Source organism: Pecten maximus, chromosome 1, assembly GCF_902652985.1.
Source record: "Pecten maximus chromosome 1, xPecMax1.1, whole genome shotgun sequence".
Classification (NCBI taxonomy): domain Eukaryota; kingdom Metazoa; phylum Mollusca; class Bivalvia; order Pectinida; family Pectinidae; genus Pecten; species Pecten maximus.
The window spans coordinates 3550598-3575837 of NC_047015.1; the positions used below are offsets into that span (position 1 = coordinate 3550598).

General features: G+C 37.3%; 1 protein-coding gene across 1 annotated transcript in view; it reads right to left on the minus strand.

Moving 5' to 3' along the window:
- LOC117322619 (tolloid-like protein 2) overlaps positions 1–25240 on the minus strand; it is an 81091-nt gene that overhangs the window by 42847 nt on the left and 13004 nt on the right. Inside the window, exons 2-4 of the mRNA XM_033877561.1 lie at positions 19002–19284; positions 8195–8406; positions 4935–5055 (exon numbers count right to left, since the gene is read on the minus strand). Of these exons, the coding sequence (XP_033733452.1) occupies positions 4935–5055; positions 8195–8406; positions 19002–19284 (616 nt within the window). The remainder of the gene's footprint in view (positions 1–4934; positions 5056–8194; positions 8407–19001; positions 19285–25240) is intronic.

Below are 25240 nucleotides of genomic sequence, written 5' to 3' on the forward strand. Positions count from 1 at the left end.
GGTCTAAGATTACCATCTCTATCTTAGGTCTAAGATTACCATCTCTATCTTAGGTCTAAGATTACCATCTCTATCTTAGGTCTAAGATTACCATCTCTATCTAGGGTCTAAGATTACCATCTCTATCTTAGGTCTAAGATTACCATCTCTATCTTAGGTCTAAGATTACCATCTCTATCTTAGGTCTAAGATTACCATCTCTATCTAGGTCTAAGATTACCATCTCTATCTTAGGTCTAAGATTACCATCTCTATCTTAGGTCTAAGATTACCATCTCTATCTTAGGTCTAAGATTACCATCTCTATCTTAGGTCTAAGATTACCATCTCTATCTTAGGTCTAAGATTACCATCTCTATCTAGGGTCTAAGATTACCATCTCTATCTTAGGTCTAAGATTACCATCTCTATCTTAGGTCTAAGATTACCATCTCTATCTTAGGTCTAAGATTACCATCTCTATCTTAGGTCTAAGATTACCATCTCTATCCTTAGGTCTAAGATTACCATCTCTATCTTAGGTCTAAGATTACCATCTCTATCTAGGTCTAAGATTACCATCTCTATCTTAGGTCTAAGATTACCATCTCTATCTTAGGTCTAAGATTACCATCTCTATCTTAGGTCTAAGATTACCATCTCTACCTTAAGTCTAAGATTACCATCTCTATCTAGGGTCTAAGATTACCATCTCTAACTTAGGTCTAAGATTACCATCTCTATCTAGGGTCTAAGATTACCATCTCTATCTAGGGTCTAAGATTATCATCTCTATCTTAGATCTAAGATTACCATCTCTACCTTAGGTGTAAGATTACCATCTCTATCTAGGGTCTAAGATTACCATCTCTATCTAGGGTCTAAGATTACCATCTCTTTCTTAGGTCTAAGATTACCATCTCTATCTTAGATCTAAGATTACCATATCTACCTTAGGTCTAAGATTACCATCTCTATCTAGGGTCTAAGATTATCATCTCTATCTTAGATCTAAGATTACCATCTCTACCTTAGGTGTAAGATTACCATCCCTCTCTTAGGTCTAAGATTACCATCGCTATCTAGGGTCTAAGATTACCATCTCTATCTAGGGTCTAAGATTACCATCTCTATCTAGGGTCTAAGATTACCATCTCTACCTTAAGTCTAAGATTACCATCTCTATCTTAGGTCTAAGATTACCATCTCTATCTTAGGTCTAAGATTACCATCTCTATCTTAGGTCTAAGATTACCATCTCTATCTTAGGTCTAAGATTACCATCTCTATCTTAGGTCTAAGATCACCATCTCTATCTTAGGTCTAAGATTACCATCTCTATCTAGGGTCTAAGATTACCATCTCTATCTTAGGTCTAAGATTACCATCTCTATCTTAGGTCTAAGATTACCATCTCTATCTTAGGTCTAAGATCACCATCTCTACCTTAGGTCTTAGATTACCATCTCTATCTTAGGTCTAAGATCACCATCGCTATCTTAGGTCTAAGATCACTATAACTATCAGGGACACTTTACTTTAAATCGTTAAATTCTGTTTTAATGTGCAAAATGAGAAAAATGAAATATATAACACGAAACATATCGACATATCTCTGTTAAACTATAAAAGAACAAAAAAAAATCCAATATACTACTGTCATACTATCAAAAACGAAAAACATTCGACATATCACTGTTATACTTTGAAAAAAAAAATCATCCGACATAACAATGTTATACTATGAAAAACGAAAAACATCGGAGCAATCATTATTATACTTTGAAAAACGAAAAATATGCGATATATCACTGTTATACTTTAGAAAAAAACATCCGATATATCAATGTTATACTATTAAAAACGAAAAACACTCGACATATCACTGTTATACTATGGCAAAAAAACATAAATCACTGTTAAACTATGAAACAAGAGGATAAATGGGCCTGTATTGCTCACCTGGCTCTACAGCAACTTTGAAGTTGATCTATATCATTTCTGCATATACTATGCTGATTACCATTTTATTCAAATATCAGAGTAGGCTAGGTCTATTCATGTCAACAAATTTTCTACTAGTCCTTCATTCCAGCGTACTATTGACCTAATATCAGGCCTCCAAGTCTCTTGGCTATCGAAAAGTCGTCTTTTTAAAAAGATTTTAGCCTATTTGACCACTATGACTTTTTAATGTACGTCAATGTCATTTATTCGAACAAACTTGGTAACCCTTTAGCCCAGTATCCTACATCCTACAAGCCTAATATCAAGTCCCTGAACATCTTGGTTATTGAGAAAAAGTTAACTTTTTTAGCCTATTTGATCCATGTTACCGTCATTGAAGGTCAATGCCATTCATTTGAACAAACTTGGTAGCCCTTCAACACAGTATGCAACAGGTCCAATATCAAGTACCTGGGCCTCTTGGTTATTGAGAAGAAGTTGAAGATTTTAGCCAATTTGGCCCCTGTGATCTTGAATGAAGGTCAAGGTCATCAATTTGAACAAACTTTCATCTCAGCATACTACAGACCCAATATCAGGTATCTAGGCCTGTTGGTCTGTTGAGAAGAAGTTAAAAATGTAATTTTTTTACGATGTACGACGCACGATGCAAGACGCACGACGCACGCACGACGCACGACGAACGACGCCGTACAAAAGGCGAAAAAAAAAAAAGCATCGATATATCACTGTTATACTATAAACAAGAGGCCCGTGGGGCCTGTATCGCTCACCTGATTGGAATCGACCAAACGTCAAAATAATGTTCATGTTCATTTCGTTAATAACTTTATTTGTCGATCTAGAACAATACTATATATGGTTATAGTGTGGGGTCCTCGACTGATTTAAAGAACCAAAAATGAGGTCCAGCCTCTCTAAGGTTGTGAAAAGTCCCTAGGGATTTTTTTTGTTTAAAGAAATAAGTCCCTTGGGTTGGGGAAAGACCATTGAGCCTACTTTTACATCAGGATTGTGTTTATCCCTTAACGTCCAGAAATGTTATACATGGTTATGGGATGGGGATCTCAAAAGTTTCAAAATATAACCAAGACACAACTGGTAAATCCTTAGGGGTGTGGAAAGACCCTAGCACCCATTTTTACATCAGGATTGTGTTGATCTCCTGATGCTCAACAATGCCATATATGGTTATGGAGTGGGCTCTCAACAGTTTCAAAAACATAACTAAGAAACTAAGTCCCTATGGGTAGGGAAGACCGCAGGGCCTATATCTACAACATGATTTTGTTGATCTCTTTATGCCCAACAATGCTATATATGGTTACAGGGTGGGTATCTAAATGGTTCTAAGCTATATCAAAGAAACTAAGTACGTAGGGATGTGGATAGACTCCAGGGCATATTTTGGGTTGGTCAGAGTTACCATTAATGAAAAATATGTTTCCCTTCCCAAGGATGTTTCTGACCAAATTTAGTTAAAATCTGTTTAGTACTTTATGACTAAGTAGCGATTTAAAGGACCTCTATTTTCCATATATGGCTCTGCACCCCAGTACGTTAAAATCTATTCAGAACTTTTACAAGAAGCGATTTAAAGGGATTGAATTACCTCTATTTATCATTTTGGGCCCTGCCCCTCTGGTCCTAGTGGAGATCAAAACCACCTTTTATGCAAAATCTGTTCGGCCTCCCCCAAGGACGTTTCTGAATAAAATTGGATTCAAATCCATTCATAACCCTATGACTAGAAGGATTTACCTCTATTTCCCTTATTGGGCCCGCCACTCCGGTCCTTGGAAGGTCCAAGCCAACATTTATGCAAAATCTGTTCCCCTTCCCCCAAGGATCTTTCTGACAAAATTTGGTTCAAATCCATGCAGGACCTTTTGACAAGTAGCGATTGAAAGGAATAACCTCTTTTCCCTCTATTGAGGCCTGCTTCTCTGGCCCCTTGAGGTCATAGTCACCGTTTAAGCAAAATCTATTCCCTTTCCCTCAAGGATCTTTCTGACCAAATCTGGTTCAAATCCATGCAGGACTTTTTGACAAGTAGCGATTGAAAGTAATAACCTCTTTTTCCTCTATGTGGGCCACGCTTCTCTGGCCCCTTGGGGGTTAGTCACCATTAAGCCAAATCAGTCCCCCTTCCCCAAGGATGTTTCTGACTAAACTGACCTTTGTTTTTATTCCACTAAGTATTTTATGACTAGCAGCGATTTAAATCAAATGTTGTCGGACGACGGACGACGGACGGACGGACGCCGCCCCATGGCATCAGCTCACAAGACCTTCGGTCCAGGTGAGCTAAAAACGAAAAAAACATCCACCATATCATTGTTATACTATGAAAAACGAAAAACATTCGATATATTACTGTTATAATATGAAAAAAACATCCGATATATACTAGCTAATCACTAGGTTAACACTAGATTATCACCAGTTATCACTAGTTTATCATCAGTTATCACCAGTTTATCACTAGTTATTACTAGTTCATCATTATATCAATAATGGAGTGCACTGAACCCCTAGGTTTTCTCTAGGTTTTTCATTTGAACTGCCTGAACTGAAGCACTAGGTTTTCTCTGATTTTCTATAATATCGGACATGTCTGAACTGAACCACTAGGTTTTCTCTGATTTTCTATAAGATCGGACATGTCTGAACTGAACCACTAGGTTTTCTCTGATTTTCTATAAGATCGGACATGTCTGAACTGAACCACTAGGTTTTCTCTGATTTTCTATAAGATCGGACATGTCTGAACTGAACCACTAGGTTTTCTCTGATTTTCTATAAGATCGGACATGTCTGAACTGAACCACTAGGTTTTCTCTGATTGTCTATAAGATCGGACATGTCTGAACTGAACCACTAGGTTTTCTCTGATTTTCTATAAGATCGGACATGTCTGAACTGAACCACTAGGTTTTCTCTGATTTTCTATAAGATCGGACATGTCTGCCAGTCGGTGCTCTTACCCACACGGTCGCTCGGTAAACACTATGTAGTTATTGTGCTCCGGTTGCTTCTCGACGAACGACACACAAGTGTAGTTTTCCCAGTGTCTCATGGCTAACTTAAACAGCGCCTTATGTTGGCCTAAAACAAGATAATGATAAATCAATCAATTTACACTACATATTTATGCCATCATTATTTCAATAAATTATTATTTAAGCAAGAGATCCCAGAGGGATCTTGGTGCCCGTAATTTAATAGTCTTTATTGGTTTTATGTAAGACGGATCTTTTCCCTACGTTTCCCTTCTAGATCCTTTAACAGTTTATAACGGTTATAACACACATTCTGTGAACAAGAAACAGCGATAACAAACACCACCGTCAAAACAAAGCTGGCCGCCTGACGGCTGTTTTGTGTTCAAAATCAAACTCAAAATTAAATGGGCAAAAGGGACCAACACATCAAGTTTGATAAATATCTTTTCGGTGCTTCTGAGGAAATAATGACAGCAAAGTTCACATGTCAAAAATCAAAGATCTTCACCTGTTAGTCATTTTGTTTTTCAATCAGTCTCCAAATTCAATATGCACACCTAAATACCAAGGTGAACCGACCTACAAAACCTAGATACCAAGGTAAACCGACCTACAAAACCTAGATACCAAGGTAAACCGACCTACAAAACCAAGATACCACAGTGAACCTGTAAAACTTTATTGGGAAAATGCGATAACAAACTTCAACTGTTAAAATTCAAAATGGCCACATGTCAACCTTTTTGTTTCCTATCAGTCCAAAAATCCAATACACAAAATTAAGGACTATTGGGTCGCTACACGTAACATTTGAGAAAGATCCTTTTTGTCCTTATTGAGAAATAGCGGTAACAATGATGGTTTATTGACAGACTAACCACGGATAAAAGGTGATTTGAATAACCCACCATCATCAGATGATGGGAAAAATACTGAAAATCCCCTATAAAAGACCACTGTAAAAAAAACCTCTTATATACCTTGTAATCCAGTTACGAAAATAAGAATTTCACCCTAAATCTGACTTAAATAGATAAACAATAAGTCAATCTAGACTTAAATAAGTACATATAAACAACTTTAAGTCAGATGTGACATAAAAAGGTATATTTCTAATCAAGGGTTGACATGATCTGGTCAAAATAAGTAACTCTCTATAACCTTTACAAAACCTAATATGAAGGTTATTCTAACCATAGGCCCAGGATTGATTGGCGAGAGATATCCGGATATCACCAATGCTGTAAGGCACACGGAATATATCGATCAGCTAGTCCGAGTCAGGCATTATCAAACTATATATACTGATTAAAGCTCTTCCATTGTTGGTTATAATCTTTCTGTCTGGAAAAGGCAAAATCACATTTTGAAAATGCCCCGACTTAATGCACGGGTTGTTCGAAACCTACACTATTTACTGACCTGTAGGACGTTACAGCCATCGGCTGTCTGACCCATATTGTCAAGGCAAGGATTTAAAAGTAACAATTTTACGGGGTTTTTCTGAGAAATCATAAATGTTAATGTCTAAATTTACAGAAGGAAGACTTGATTGACAATACGGTCACGTAAGCTGGGCGGTACAAATATTCCTAAAAGACAGAGATGTGTTCACGAAACCGACCATTATTATCGTACTTAAACATTGAACCAAGCACAGCCGGGCTAACATGATTATATAACAATCACTGTTATTTAATTATCTAACCTTATTTAATAACAATCACTGTTATTTAATTATCTAACCTTATTTACTGAACGGCACTTATTCCAAGGATTAATTATTCATAGTTCGTCTTTAATTTAAATCTTCAGGATAAATATGTGTTCACGAAACCGACCATTATTATCGTACTTAAACATTGAACCAAGCACAGCCGGGCTAACATGATTACATAACAATCACTCTTATTTAATTATCTAACCTTATTAAATAACAATCACTGTTATTTAATTATCTAACCTCGTTATATAACAATCACTGTTATTTAATTATCTAACATGATTATATGACAATCACTGTTATTTAATTATCTAACCTCTTGTTAACGTAACAATTACTGTTATTTAATTATCTAACATGGTTATATAACAATCATTGTTATTTAATTATCTAACATGATTATATAACAATCACTGTTATTTAATTATCTAACCTGATTACATAACAACCACTGACATTGAATTATCTAACATGGTTATATGACAATCACTGTTATTTAATTATCTAACCTCCTGCTAACGTAACAATTACTGTTATTTAATTATCTAACATGGTTATATAACAATCATTGTTATTTAATTATCTAACATGATTATATAACAATCACTGTTATTTAATTATCTAACCTGCTAACATAACAATCACTGTTATTTAATTATCTAACATGATTATATAACAATCACTGTTATTTAATTATCTAACCTGCTAACATAACAATCACTTTTATTTAATTATCTAACATGATTATATAACAATCACTGTTATTTAATTATCTAACATGATTATATAACAATCACTGCCATTTTATTATCTAACCTGATTACACAATTTTGAAGGTTGACCGGAGTACGTAATTCATTTAAAGATGGGGGAAAAGAGAACATGTCAAGTGTCACCTTCAAGGAAAACCATGATTGTTTGTTTGTTAAAGTTGGAACAAGTACAAAGAAAACGCCACGAGGAGAAATAATTGAGTATAATTCGATAAATATCGTTCTTGTCTGAAATATGGCATTTGATCAGACATATTTTCTGAACACTGCCTTGAATGTTACAAAAGTACAACAACAGACGTTTGTACTTGACACTTTTCCTCTGAGTGGAATCGAGACAACTTTAAGAAACCTCTTGTTATATCTACAACAAGACAACAGATTGGAACACCCAACAACTTCATGGTAGATTGTCTTATATCCGAAGGAAACACATGTAGCTGTTGTGGACAGTTACCTAATGTCTGTGGGTGGTTAATGTTGTGAACAGTGTAATAAAAAAGAATGTATGAATGCCAACTCCCTTTACCACAATGCTTCACAAGTTTTCGCTGTGTTTTAAGTAGTATTACAATGTGTTCTTATTGTGGGCAAAATTGCCAAGTACAAAACTATACACACTACTTTACTTTGTATCTCAGCGAATGCAGGGCAGCAAGTGGACAGTGATAACTTTAATTATGAATATGTGTTTGATGCTGTTTCTATGTAGAGGACAAACACATTCCTATTTGTTGTGTACTTACCACTGAAGTTGGCCTCTATCTCGTACGGTATAACACCGTAATCCCAGAGGCGTTCTGGACGAGCTGTAGCGGCGCGCCGAGTTCGTCTCTGGATCAGATTCTCCGAAGACATGCCCAATGTTCTCTTAATTTTTCTCTTGATTTTTCTTCTAAATCTCTGTTCCTTCCTCTTTTTCTTTTCTGCTTTTCGTAGTGATTTGCATTTTTTATCGCTGCAAATAAGAGTGTAACTTGTTGACATTGTTTACAGTTGTGGTTGGTAATAACGTCTGAATATGTCCTGCTATCACATATATGTGTATACGATAAAACAAAACGTCAACATAAGTTTTATCATCAGTTCGTCTATCATTCTATATCATACATACGTGGCATTGATTTTCTGGCCCAAGGTCGATTCATTTCAAATTTGGGCGTGATTGCAATAATCTTGTGAAGAGGACTTGGCTTTCGAAGATTTAACATCCAACATTCCTATTTTGGGCATTTGTCCTACATCCTTACCACGTTTTTTTTCTGCCCTTCTGTATCGTTATCCATATGGCCTTAAGTCTTGTTGGTTGAACAGACTTCATTGTAACCTCTCCATACTTTAAGAGAGGATATCAATGTTCCCATTCTCTACCCCCGGAAGAGGAGGAAGCTTGCCTCTGTTTCCAAGACCATGTCCCGACCCTCTTCCCCAGGAAGAGGATAGCAATACTTACCTCTGTTTCCAAGACCATGTCCCGACCCTCTTCTCCAGGAAGAGGATATCAATACTTACCTCTGTTTCCAAGACCATGTCCCGACTCTACCCCCGGAAGAGGAGGAAGTTTGCCTCTGTTTCCAAGAATATGTCCCGACCCTCTTCCCCAGGAAGAGGATAGCAATACTTACCTCTGTTTCCAACACCAGGTCTCGACTCTACCCCCGGAAGAGGAGGAAGTTTGCCTCTGTTTCCAAGACCATGTCCCGACCCTCTTCCCAGGAAGAGGATATCAAGACTTACCTCTGTTTTCAAGACCATGTCCCGACCCTCTTCCCCAGGAAGAGGATAGCAATACTTACCTCTGTTTCCAAGACCATGTCCCGACCCTCTTCCCAGGAAGAGGATATCAAGACTTACCTCTGTTTCCAAGACCATGTCCCGACCCTCTTCCCAGGAAGAGGATATCAATGTTTGCCTCTCTTTCCCAAACCGACCCTCTTCCCTCGGGAAGGGGATATCAATGTTTGCTTTTGTTTCACACATCAGGTCCAGACCATTCACCCTTGCACAAGCTTCACCACCTGTTCATGTGAATTTAATCCCTTTGGCCACATAACGTTCCGGCTCGTATCTGACTAAATTTCCGTCATATCAAAGGCTTACTAGAATTCCTACGTTACTTCCTCCTTTCCTTGTGTTATATTAGTTATTTTTTATTAATTGTTTTAGTATTTTATCTATGTTTATTTCACTCTGGCTATCTCATGGGGAGCATTTATAAATGCTTTGTCTGTTGTTCAAACCAATTGACTGATACAACGGACAGTTTCTGTGCCAATTTCAATCAAAACAAACCGTTTTAACTAAAAGTAGATTTTTATAGAAAAACAAGTTGTTAATGACGAATGATTGAATGTAACAGATTCTAACGGGTAGAAATGAAACATTGCTGACAATACTATCTTCCTACTAAGACAACAACTTGTTCGACAGACATAGTTTTCGTACTAAATCTAAAAAGCAATTAATACCAGAACCTGATTGACATCGTCAGGCATTAACTCATACTTACGTCTCTACTTCCCCATTAGAGTGACATTTCCGAGCACTTTTATAGACTACACATTCGTCCTACTTCATAGACTACACATACGTCCTCTACATATGTTCTACACATACGTCCTACTTGATACACTACACATACGTCCTACTTGATACACTATACATACATCCTACTTTATAGGCCACACATACGTCCTACTTTATAGACTACACATACGTCCTACTTTATAGACTACACATACGTCCTACTTTATACACTACACATACGTCCTACACATACGTCCTACTTTATAGACTACACATACGTCCTACATTATAGACTACACATACGTCCTACTTTATACACTACACATACGTCCTACACATACGTCCTACTTTATAGACTACACATACGTCCTACATTATAGACTACACATTCGTCCTACTTTATACACTACACATACGTCCTACACATACGTCCTACTTTATAGACTACACATACGTCCTACATTATAGACTACACATTCGTCCTACTTTATACACTACACATACGTCCTACTTCATAGACTACACATACGTCCTACATTATAGACTACACATACGTCCTACTTTATAGACTACACATACGTCCTACTTTATAGACCACACATACGTCCTACACATACGTCCTACTTTATAGACCACACATACGTCCTACTTTATAGACTACACATACGTCCTACTTTATAGACCACACATACGTCCTACACATACGTCCTACTTTATAGACCACACATACGTCCCACTTTATACACTATACATACGTCCCACTTTATAGACTACACATACGTCCTACACATACGTCCTACTTCATAGACTACACATACGTCCTACACATACGTCCTACTTTATAGACTTCACATACGTCCTATTTTATAGACTACACATACGTCCCACTTTATACACTATACATACGTCCCACTTTATAGACTATACATACGTCCTACTTTATAGACCACACATACGTCCTACTTTATAGACTACACATACGTCCTACTTTATAGACTACCCATACGTCCTACTTTATAGACTACACATACGTCCTACTTTATAGACTACACATACGTCCTACTTTATAGACTTCACATACGTCCTACTTTATACACTACACATACATCCTACTTTATAGACTACACATACGTCCTACTTCATAGACTACACATACGTCCTACTTCATAGACTACACATACGTCCTACTTTATAGACTACACATACGTCCTACTTTATAGACTACACATACGTCCTACTTTATAGACTACAAATACGTCCTACTTTATACACTACACATACGTCCTACTTTATAGACTACACATACGTCCTACTTTATACACTACACATACGTCCTACTTTATAGACTACACATACGTCCTACTTCATAGACTACACATACGTCCTACTTTAGACTACACATACGTCCTACTTTATAGACCACACATACGTCCTACTTTATAGACCACACATACGTCCTACTTTATAGACCACACATACGTCCTACTTTATAGACCACACATACGTCCTACTTTATAGACTACACATACGTCCTACTTTATAGACCACACATACGTCCTACTTTATAGACTACACATACGTCCTACTCTATAGACCACACATACGTCCTACTTTATACACTACACATACGTCCTACTTGATACACTACACATACGTCCTACTTTATAGACCACACATACGTCCTACTCTATAGACCACACATACGTCCTACTTTATAGACTACACATACGTCCTACTTTATAGACTACACATACGTCCTACTTTATAGACTACACATACGTCCTACTTTGGACTACACATACGTCCTACTTTATAGACTACACATACGTCCTACTTTATAGACCACACATACGTCCTACTTTATAGACCACACATACGTCCTACTTTATAGACCACACATACGTCCTACTTCATAGACCACACATTCGTCCTACTTTATACACTACACATACGTCCTACTCTATAGACCACACATACGTCCTACTTTATACACTACACATACGTCCTACTTTATAGACTACACATACGTCCTACTCTATAGACCACACATACGTCCTACTTTATACACTACACATACGTCCTACTTGATACACTGCACATACGTCCTACTTTATAGACTACAAATACGTCCTACACATACGTCCTACACATACGTTCCACTTTATAGACCACACATACGTCCTACTTTATAGACCACACATACGTCCTACTTTATACACTACACTTACATCCCACTTTATAGACTACACATACGTCCTACACATACGTCCTACTTTATAGACTACACATACGTCCTATTTTATAGACTACACATACGTCCTACTTTATAGACCACACATACGTCCTACTTTATAGACCACACATACGTCCTACTTTATAGACCACACATACGTCCTACTTTATAGAATACACATACGTCCTACTTTATAGACCACACATACGTCCTACTTTATAGACTACACATACGTCCTACTCTATAGACCACACATACGTCCTACTTTATACACTACACATACGTCCTACTTGATACACTGCACATACGTCCTACTTTATAGACTACAAATACGTCCTACACATACGTCCTACACATACGTTCCACTTTATAGACTACACATACGTCCTACTTTATAGATTACACATACGTCCTACTTTATAGACCACACATACGTCCTACTTTATAGACTACACTTACATCCCACTTTATAGACTACACATACGTCCTACACATACGTCCTACACATACGTCCTACTTTATAGACTACACATACGTCCTATTTTATAGACTACACATACGTCCTACTTTATAGACCACACATACGTCCTACTTTATAGACCACACATACGTCCTACTTTATAGACCACACATACGTCCTACTTTATAGAATACACATACGTCCTACTTTAAAGACTACACATACGTCCTACTCTATAGACCACACATACGTCCTACTTTATACACTACACATACGTCCTACTTGATACACTGCACATACGTCCTACTTTATAGACTACAAATACGTCCTACTTTATAGACTACACATACGTCCTACTCTATAGACCACACATACGTCCTACTTTATACACTACACATACGTCCTACTTGATACACTGCACATACGTCCTACTTTATAGACTACAAATACGTCCTACACATACGTTCCACTTTATAGACTACACATACGTCCTACTTTATAGACTACACATACGTCCTACTTTATAGACCACACATACGTCCTACTTTATAGACTACACTTACATCCCACTTTATAGACTACACATACGTCCTACACATACGTCCTACTTTATAGACCACACATACGTCCTACATTATAGACCACACATACGTCCTACTTTATAGACCACACATACGTCCTACTTTATAGACTACACATACGTCCTACTTTATAGACCACACATACGTCCTACTTTATAGACCACACATACGTCCTACTTTATAGACCACACATACGTCCTACTTTATAGAATACACATACGTCCTACTTTATAGACTACACATACGTCCTACTTTATACACTACACATACGTCCTACTTGATACACTGCACATACGTCCTACTTTATAGACTACACATACGTCCTACTTCATAGACTACACATACATCCTACTTATTAAACTACGCATGCGTCCTATTGTAAGGTTTTCAAGAATTTAACAGGCCGCATTTTATAAATCAGGAATTTCTAAACGTCCGCAAGGCACTTTTTATAGGCCACAATGCTCGACAGAACACCTTTTACAGGTCAGGAGTTAATGTTGTATAATTAGATAGGGCACTTTTATAGATTAGGAAATATTGCATGCTTCGACAGGGCGTTTTTTTTATAAATAAGGAAATGTTTTTAATTCGATATTTTTTATAGAATAGAAAGTGTTGTATACTTCAATACAACACTTTTATAGATCAGAAATGTTGTATACCTCAAGACATTTTTTGAAAACCAGGAAATGTATACTTCAAGAGGACACTTTTATAGATTAGGATATGTTGTATAATTCAACAGGAAATGTTCGCATATATAGTAGGAAATGTTGTATATTTCAACTTATAGATAAGAAATGTTGTTAACTTTGACATGGCGCTTTCATTTATAAGAAAATGTTTTATACTTCAACAGGACACTTTTATAGGCCCGTCAATGCTGTATACTTCGATATTACATTTAATAGGCCCGTCAATGCTGTATACTTCGATATTACATTTGTATAGGCCCGTCAATGCTGTTTACTTCGATATTACATTTTATAGGCCCGTCAATGCTGTATACTTCGATATTACATTTGTATAGGCCCGTCAATGCTGTTTACTTCGATATTACATTTTATAGGCCCGTCAATGCTGTATACTTCGATATTACATTTGTATAGGCCCGTCAATGCTGTTTACTTCGATATTACATTTAATAGGCCCGTCAATGCTGTATACTTCGATATTACATTTGTATAGGCCCGTCAATGCTGTATACTTCGATATTACATTTTATAGGCCCGTCAATGCTGTATACTTCGATATTACATTTGTATAGGCCCGGCAATGCTGTATACTTCGATATTACATTTTATAGGCCCGTCAATGCTGTATACTTCGATATTACATTTGTATAGGCCCGGCAATGCTGTATACTTCGTTATTACATTTTATAGGCCCGTCAATGCTGTATACTTCGATATTACATTTTATAGGCCCGTCAATGCTGTATACTTCGATATTAAATTTGTATAGGCCCGTCAATGCTGTATACTTCGATATTACATTTTTATAGGCCCGTCAATGCTGTATACTTCGATATTACATTTGTATAGGCCCGGCAATGCTGTATACTTCGATATTACATTTTATAGGCCCGTCAATGCTGTATACTTCGATATTACATTTGTATAGGCCCGGCAATGCTGTATACTTCGATATTACATTTTATAGGCCCGTCAATGCTGTATACTTCGATATTACATTTTATAGGCCCGTCAATGCTGTATACTTCGATATTACATTTTATAGGCCCGGCAATGCTGTATACTTCGATATTACATTTTATAGGCCCGTCAATACTGTATACTTCGATATTACATTTTATAGGCCCGTCAATGCTGTTTACTTCGATATTACATTTGTATAGGCCCGTCAATGCTGTTTACTTCGATATTACATTTTATAGGCCCGGCAATGCTGTTTACTTCGATATTACATTTGTATAAGCCCGTCAATGATGTATACTTCGATATTACATTTGTATAGGCCCGTCAATGCTGTTTACTTCGATATTACATTTTATAGGCCCGGCAATGCTGTATACTTCAAAAGGACAATTTTATAGGGCAGGGAATGTATATTTCAGCAGAGCACTATTTATAGACCAAGAAATGGTGTATACTTCGACGGAGCTTTTTTTATAGACAAGGTAATGAATAAATCGACAGGACATTTTTATAGGCCAAGAATTGTTGTATACTTCGACTGAGCATTTTGACAGGCCAGAAAATGTTGTATACTTCGACTGGGCATTTTTTATAGGCCAAGAATTGTTGTTTACTTCGACGGAGCATTTTTATAGGCCAAGAAAAGTATACTTCAACAAAGCATTTTATAGGCCAGATAATGTTGTATACATCAACAGGTTATAGGTCAGGAAATGTTGAATGCTTCGATATTACATTTCCATAGACCAGAAAATGTTTTATACTTATAGAGGGCAATTTGTACAAGCCGATGTTGTATACTTCGACAGGGCACTTTTTATAGTTTAGCAAATGTTCTATACTTCGACAAGGTGACCATTAAAGAGGAGCGTTACAAAAAGCTCATATTTTGATTTTGGTTTAAACCATTGACTGAAATTGATCTTCGTGTTATAAGACAATCGCATGTGCTGGTTAACTTTTGTAACTTTATTTTCATGTAACCATTTAACATGCCTCGTAATGAGGAGTGTTAGATACCTATAAATGTATTACTGTGTATAGTGTTGTGTTTGTTTGTACAAATAAACTTAGTCACCTAAAAAGCTATCCATTTCATTGCGATGCACACGGATCTCCTGCAGTGATAATAGGAATGATTCACCTGATGGGTGAACCCACAAGGAAATGTCGGAAATGAGGCAGAACACGTGTTTCTATCCCTCAGTAAGCTTTTTGTATGTCACTACTGTTTTTACTGTCCCTCCCTATTCGTGTAACACTGACAGGAGACTCCCTAGATAAACCACTGTTATTTGGGAGGTGTTAACAGTTATATCCGAGTAAAATCATCTCGTTAAAATGTTACAGGTACGACAGTCAGATATATCTACAGTTGACCTTCGCAGATCTACAGTTGACCTTTGCAGCAAGCTGGAACGTGGTACAAACTAATGCAAATTGGGCTTGTTGTTTTGAGACAAAGTCCAGAATTGCTATGGTCTAACAAGCTAAGCTAGGGTAACACATCTGGGCCATATCGCCGCGCAGGAAATGGGAATAAAAAGCAAATTATCACTAACTCGACATCGGTAACGCGTGTATGACATGAGATAAGGCGCGTGTCTAGCTCGGTACTGGCTATTAATATCAACCTGTTGGTTCATATATATAGTATATAATACTAGCCTGCTGGTTCATATATATAGTATATAATACTAGCCTGCTGGTTCATATATATAGTATATAATACTAGCCTGCTGGTTCATATATATAGTATATAATACTAGCCTGCTGGTTCATATATATAGTATATAATACTAGCCTGCTGGTTCATATATATAGTATATAATACTAGCCTGCTGGTTCATATATATAGTATATAATACTAGCCTGCTGGTTCATATATATAGTATATAATACTAGCCTGCTGGTTCATATATATAGTATATAATACTAGCCTGCTGGTTCATATATATAGTATATAATACTAGCCTGCTGGTTCATATACATAGTATATAATACTAGCCTGCTGGTTCATATACATAGTATATAATACTAGCCTGCTGGTTCATATATATAGTATATAATACTAGCCTGCTGGTTCATATATATAGTATATAATACTAGCCTGCTGGTTCATATATATAGTATATAATACTAGCCGGTTGGTTCATATATATAGTATATTATACTAGCCTGCTGGTTCATATATATAGTACATTGTATATAATACTAGTCTGCTGGTTCATATATATAGTATATAATACTAGCCTGCTGGTTCATATATATAGTATATAATACTAGCCTGCTGGTTCATATATATAGTATATAATACTAGCCTGCTGGTTCATATACATAGTATATAATACTAGCCTGCTGGTTCATATACATAGTATATAATACTAGCCTGCTGGTTCATATATATAGTATATAATACTAGCCTGCTGGTTCATATATATAGTATATAATACTAGCCTGCTGGTTCATATATATAGTATATAATACTAGCCGGTTGGTTCATATATATAGTATATTATACTAGCCTGCTGGTTCATATATATAGTACATTGTATATAATACTAGTCTGCTGGTTCATATATATAGTATATAATACTAGCCTGCTGGTTCATATATATAGTATATAATACTAGCCTGCTGGTTCATATATATAGTATATAATACTAGCCTGCTGGTTCATATATATAGTATATAATACTAGCCTGCTGGTTCATATATATAGTATATAATACTAGCCGGTTGGTTCATATATATAGTACATTGTATATAATAATAGTCTGCTGGATCAGATATCTGACCTGTCCACACATTCGGTTCTTCATTGTTCATTCGTTCATCACTTTTTGCTCCTGGTTTGTAACTAATAAAAGGCATCATGGACCGATACGGTCCCCTGACTTTTGTTGTGTCACGTGAAATAATAAACAAAGCAAAATTAACCTTTCTTGTAATTATGACAACTGTGACTGGCTTTGCTGTTGAAGCGCGGCAGCAATATATATTTTATATCTGCAAACAGTCGCCATATCTAGTACCCAGTATACCATTGTATAACGATAAGCATAAATGTTCTTTCAAAAAGATTATTGTATTTTGCATTTCTTTACCGGTTTTAGTTCGCTTTTTGGCAATAAAAGGTTTCTGTACTTCGAGGTTAAGTCGAAAATGCTAATTGTTTCTAGATACACAACGACAAAAGGCGATTATAGTAGAACTCACCTTCCCTTCCCGAGTACTGGTTTGTGATCTAAACTATATAACTCACCTTCCCTTAATTAGTGGTTTGTGATCCAAACTATATAACTCACCTTCCCTTCCCGAGTACTGGTTTGTGATCCAAACTATATAACTCACCTTCCCTTCCCGAGTACTGGTTTGTGATCCAAACTATATAACTCACCTTCCCTTAATTACAGGTTTGTGATCCAAACTATATAACTCACCTTCCCTTCCCGAGTACTGGTTTGTGATCTAAACTATATAACTCACCTTCCCTTAATTACAGGTTTGTGATCCAAACTATATAACTCACCTTCCCTTCCCGAGTACTGGTTTGTGATCCAAACTATATAACTCACCTTCCCTTAATTACTGGTTTGTGATCCAAACTATATAACTCACCTTCCCTTAATTACTGGTTTGTGATCCAAACTATATAACTCACCTTCCCTTAATTACTGGTTTGTGATCCAAACTATATAACTCACCTTCCCTTAATTACTGGTTTGTGATCCAAACTATATAACTCACCTTCCCTTAATTACTGGTTTGTGATCCAAACTATATAACTCACCTTCCCTTAATTACTGGTTTGTGATCCAAACTATATAACTCACCTTCCCTTAATTACTGGTTTGTGATCCAAACTATATAACTCACCTTCCCTTAATTACTGGTTTGTGATCCAAACTATATAACTCACCTTCCCTTAATTAGTGGTTTGTGATCCAAACTATATAACTCACCTTCCCTTAATTAGTGGTTTGTGATCCAAACTATATAACTCACCTTCCCTTCCCGAGTACTGGTTTGTGATCCAAACTATATAACTCACCTTCCCTTCCTTCTCCTGACCTTAAACTATAAACTCACCCCTTGGCACACTTTCTAAGCGGTATCTTTTTCTTCTTGTTTTTCTTCTGTTTTCTCTGTTTCCTTTGCTTTTTATGTTTTTTAGATTTTCTACCATTATTTTTTTCTAGTTGATCAATATTTTTTTCTAATGTGGTATGAGGACCTATCCTGTGAATTGTTGACGCCCGGGGGTCGTCTATTTGGAGTCCATATATATCTCGAGGCTCCTCGTCAGATTTGGATAGTGTTTTAGCATACGCTATATCTTCATCTGCTAAGGCTATATCTCCTATAAAAGCAGCTGAAATGGATAAAAAAAAAACAACATTATAGTGATTATATATGGCATACAACTACAACCTAACTATACCTGTAATGTCAAGGTTAGTTAACCTTCCAACATATTACTGACCTAGCGGAACATAGCGGAACAAACTCTACCCTCTCTTGGATAACTGGTTTTTGTTTTCATACGAAGCTGATCATATTAAAGAGACCGTGCCTGTTGATTTTTAATGTCCCTTCAGATAAACGTGATACTTGTCTTTAAATAACCTGAAACTATAAACGGTATATACTCTTCTAAAGCAATTCAATATTTACTGACATCGTATCAAACAAGGCCAAAATCGTCAGGATTTGAATGTCCAGTGTGGAATGTAGCAGGATGCCTGCTTCCCCCACGTGACTTGATTTCAACTAGAGCTGCATGGTGTCGACACGCTTGCTTTTCCGAAACTCATGGTATTAGTGTCCTTGTAATTTTACAAAGATCACCGTCCAAATCTGTATTTGTACAAGATTATTTTGCCTTGAATTAGCTGTAACCGATTTTGAGTTCGAGTCTCCATTTCATGTTCATTGACAACGTGGTACACATAACTAGAATATACACGTAAATATAACTTTTAGTAACATGTTAATGCTGATTATCGCACACATAAACACTATATACATTCAGACAGATTATCACTAACATATCGACACTACATCCGGGACATTCAGACAGAACATCACTGACGTCGACATTACATCCGAGATATTGTGACTGATTTATCAATTATATTAACACTAGTGGCAGGACATTTGATAAGATGATGGCGTATGTTTTAACAAATATACGTAAGAAAGTTTTCATCAGTAAATTTGGGGAGCTGAAATAGCAGTTCGTGCATAGCTGATTAGGGATTGGGCGGATTGAAACCAGATCATTATGTGAAATAATGATAGGTTACGGCACAAGTTATGATGCGAGTCGCCGACGTATACACAGTGAACAGTGACGTCAATAATGGAATTGGTAAAATGCCAATTAAATCTGTCCAGCTTGTCGTCCGTTTCGGGTAGTACGGTTAGGCTGGCTAATGAGCGAGTCCATATATTGCCCTCCGCTAATTACAAGGAAGTGGGAACACAGCGCTTCAGTCCGTGTAGACACAATCCTTAATTCTAGGGGAGTTGTGGTAAGGAAACATTAACGGTAGGTTTAGCCTGTAATATATCCGTCTGGGTAGAAAACCTTACATCATACCAAAGAAAAATGGTAACCCTATTGTTTTTCTTTGAGGGTGACATATTGAGTCCAAAATTTCTTTTTTTTTTTCTTTTTTTTTTGAATACCATCGTGCGTAGATTCCCTATCATACACAATCACGTGGAGATATTCCATTATATAATATTTTATATAATTATCTGGTATAAAGGAAAGGATATTTCTAAATACACCGTACCATAAGGATTCCCTAATACACAAAAGAAAATACCTGGCAACATGGAGGTTTACAGTTACACAGCAATACTGGGATTTTTTTGCTACAAGATAACATTGGCAATTTCTAGCTAACATAGTATAGTGTACCGTGGGGATATCCTAGTATATACGGTAACGTGGGGATACCCTAGTATATAGGGTAACGTGGGGATACCCTAGTATATAGGGTAACGTGGCGATACCCTAGTATATAGGGTAACGTGGGGATACCCTAGTATATACGGTAACGTGGGGATACCCTAGTATATAGGGTAACGTGGGGATATCCTAGTATATACGGTAACATGGGGATACCCTAGTATATACGGTAACGTGGGAATACCCTAGTATATACGGTAACGTGGGGATACCCTAGTATATATACGGTAACGTGGGGATATCCTAGTATATACAGTAACGTGGGATACCCTAGTATATACGGTAACGTGGGGATATCCTAGTATATACGGTAACGTGGGGATATCCTAGTATTTACGGTAACGGGGGGATACCCTAGTATATACGGTAACGTGGGGATACCCTAGTATATACGGTAACGTGGGGATACCCTAGTATATACAGTAACGTGGGGATATCCTAGTATATACGGTAACGTGGGGATATCCTAGTATATACGGTAACGGGGGGATACCCTAGTATATATACAGTAACGTGGGGATATCCTAGTATATACAGTAACGTGGGGATACCCTAGTATATACAGTAACGTGGGGATATCCTAGTATATACGGTAACGGGGGGATACCCTAGTATATACGGTACATGTAACGTGGGGATACTGTTAACTTTGAAATTTACGCAAGGGGGAAATTGATGATTATTTTTATATCAATTTGCGTAATCTTTAACTACAAGCTAAAGTGGATCGATCGCGAAACACTCCCCCCCCCCCCCCCCCCCCCCCCCCCGCGAAAATAATCACGTTCCAGTACCCTGGTATACTTGATCGCATTATGACTTCCTTCTGTCCAAGGTCATAAGAATATTATGTAGTTTATTTCACAAGATCATTGTGATTCATTCATTTCTGTTGGTTTTGAGATAATGCCAGTCAAAAATGAATTCCCCCGCAAAGTTTTCCATTGCCTTAGCTTACGAACCTATTGTGTTCATGGCCCTGTCACTATGGGACTATCCTGCCCAGGGGGGATTACTTTTAAATAGAGGGCATTGACTGTCTTGTAGGGGACACGCGTATTTTGTATGGCAAACCTACCATTCATCGGTCTGTATTGAATGAAACTGTTTTCTCACGGTGTAATGCAGCCTTGTAGTGCTCAACATCATTGAACTCCGCCAAAATTAGCGGTCGGTGGGGTAGAGTAGATCTGACCACTAGGGGGTGTGTAGATTAATGACTCTCGCTGATGGGTAGACTTACCAATTGACATACATGTAATTAGTTAGAATCATAGTTAATTATTAACTTAAAACTCGTCGTAGGTGAGAAAACGAAAGTAGTAGCTTGGTCTATTAGGTTTCGTACTGTAAAGTCTCGCTACAAGTAGTGTACCCGACGTATTTACATAAACAACGATACGTATTTTGATGTCTTTCATTAGGTACACAACATTTGTAGGTTCCATTTGCCTTGTGGGTTATTGATTATTTTAATTATTTATTAATTCTGTCTTCACGGTATATAAAACATATTTGCCATTATTTTGTCCTGTTTACGAGCCTGGTTCGCAGATGTATCTGTGTAGCGTGTTAAACGAAGAGCTGTGTGTTTCCTGTCTGTGAAGTCAATGGTATAACGCGCCATTCAACGTGTGAAACAAATGCAGTGTGTTTTGGGGTAACATCCTTCGACCGGTTACTATGGTGTTCTTTGGTCTGTGATCTTTTGTATATCAGGTGGCTGACTGTGGACGACTCCTCGAACCTGACAGGGTGACGGGGTTCAAATAAAAGATATTCCTCGCGTACATTCCAGTTTCCGTGCGACGTATCGACCAGCACTCGATTTATAGCACATACAAAAAGTAGGACAAGATCAAAGTAGCGACAATTTCAAACCGCACAATTAATTCTGTAAATACATGTGTGTCCAAGTAAAGCCATACTAGTTCTCCCGCGTCGTAAAGTCAACCAGCCAAGGTATTAATACTGTCGTCTTTGGAACTCGGAAACAACTGAACATTAGGTTGTTTGTATGGACGTTTGATTACCTACATCTAAACATCAGCTCACAAGGGGTAACAGAAGTATTGTCCTCTGGACACAATACTCTAGTGTGAAGGAAGATTTGTCATACACAAGATATGGACTGACGCGTCATTTTCCAGTATTACATATACCATGTGTGGCAGGTTTTCATTATAAATAGTGTCGCCTTCTAGCTTCACGAAGGTGGGATTTTCTTTTAGCTCAGTCGGTAGGGCGGGTTCGATCCCCGTTGGATGCACACTACTCTCTTTCATTTTACATTTGGTGCCGTTGACCACTCAAAGTGCTAGCTATAGGAGGCTTCACTGGAGACAGAACCTGGGTTGTGTGCTCGGGGCGAACATATTGGAAAGGGAGAGTAGTGTGCCAGGTTTACTTGTAAATAGTGTACATAGTGATAGGGTCGCCTTCTAGCTTCGTGCTAGGGGGACGAAGCTAGGGGGAATTCCCTTTAGCTCAGTCAGTAGAGCGGCTCTCTTTCCCGTTACAAACGGTACATGGATATCCTTCCGTTATAGGGGCAAGTGACATTCACGCTCTACGGAGAGGGAGGTGGAATAATACGGATGTTCTCGTGTATATGAAGACTGAGTCACGTTCCCGTTATGATATAAGTCGTCTTCCGGTTATCATATAAAGATTAAGTCATGTTCCGGTTTTAACGTTTGGGTCGAGTAGTGTTCCTGTTATTATATAAAGGTTGAGTCGTGTTCCTGTTATTATATAAAGGTTGAGTCGTATTCCCGTTATTATATAAAGGTTGAGTCGTGTTCCCGTTATTATATAAAGGTTGAGTCGTATTCCCGTTATTATATAAAGGTTGAGTCGTGTTCCCGTTATTATATAAAGGTTGAGTCGTGTTCCCGTTATTATATAAAGGTTGAGTCGTGTTCCCGTTATTATATAAAGGTTGAGTCGTGTTCCCGTTATTATATAAAGGTTGAGTCGTGTCCCCGTTATTATATAAAGGTTGAGTCGTGTTCCCGTTATTATATAAAGGTTGAGTCGTGTTCCCGTTATTATATAAAGGTTGAGTCGTGTTCCCGTTATTATATAAAGGTTGGGTCGTGTTCCCGTTATTATATAAAGGTTGGGTCGTGTTCCCGTTATTATATAAAGGTTGAGTCGTGTTCCCGTTATTATATAAAGGTTGAGTCGTGTCCCCGTTATTATATAAAGGTTGGGTCGTGTTCCTGTTATTATATAAAGGTTGAGTCGTGTTCCCGTTATTATATAAAGGTTGAGTCGTGTTCCCGTTATTACCTAAAAGTTGAGTCGTGTTCCCGTTATTATATAAAGGTTGAGTCGTGTTCCCGTTATTATATAAAGGTTGAGTCGTGTTCCCGTTATTATATAAAGGTTGAGTCGTGTCCCCGTTATTATATAAAGGTTGAGTCGTGTCCCCGTTATTATATAAAGGTTGAGTCGTGTTCCCGTTATTATATAAAGGTTGAGTCGTGTTCCCGTTATTATATAAAGGTTGAGTCGTGTCCCCGTTATTATGTAAAGGTTGAGTCGTGTCCCCGTTATTATATAAAGGTTGAGTCGTGTTCCCGTTATTATATAAAGGTTGGGTCGTGTTCCCGTTATTATATAAAGGTTGAGTCGTGTTCCCGTTATTATATAAAGGTTGAGTCGTGTTCCCGTTATTATATAAAGGTTGAGTCGTGTCCCCGTTATTATATAAAGGTTGAGTCGTGTTCCCGTTATTATATAAAGGTTGGGTCGTGTTCCCGTTATTATATAAAGGTTGGGTCGTGTTCCCGTTATTATATAAAGGTTGGGTCGTGTTCCCGTTATTATATAAAGGTTGGGTCGTGTTCCCGTTATTATATAAAGGTTGGGTCGTGTTCCCGTTATTATATAAAGGTTGAGTCGTGTTCCCGTTATTATATAAAGGTTGAGTCGTGTTTCCGTTATTATATAAAGGTTGAGTCGTGTTCCCGTTATTATATAAAGGTTGAGTCGTGTCCCCGTTATTATATAAAGGTTGAGTCGTGTTCCCGTTATTTTATAAAGGTTGAGTCGTGTTCCCGTTCTTATATAAAGGTTGAGTCGTGTTCCCGTTATTATATAAAGGTTGAGTCGTGTCCCCGTTATTATATAAAGGTTGGGTCGTGTTCCCGTTATTATATAAAGGTTGAGTCGTGTTCCCGTTATTATATAAAGGTTGAGTCGTGTTCCCGTTATTATATAAAGGTTGAGTCGTGTTCCTGTTATTATATAAAGGTTGAGTCGTGTTCCCCGTTATTATATAAAGGTTGAGTCGTGTTCCCGTTATTATATAAAGGTTGAGTCGTGTTCCCGTTATTATATA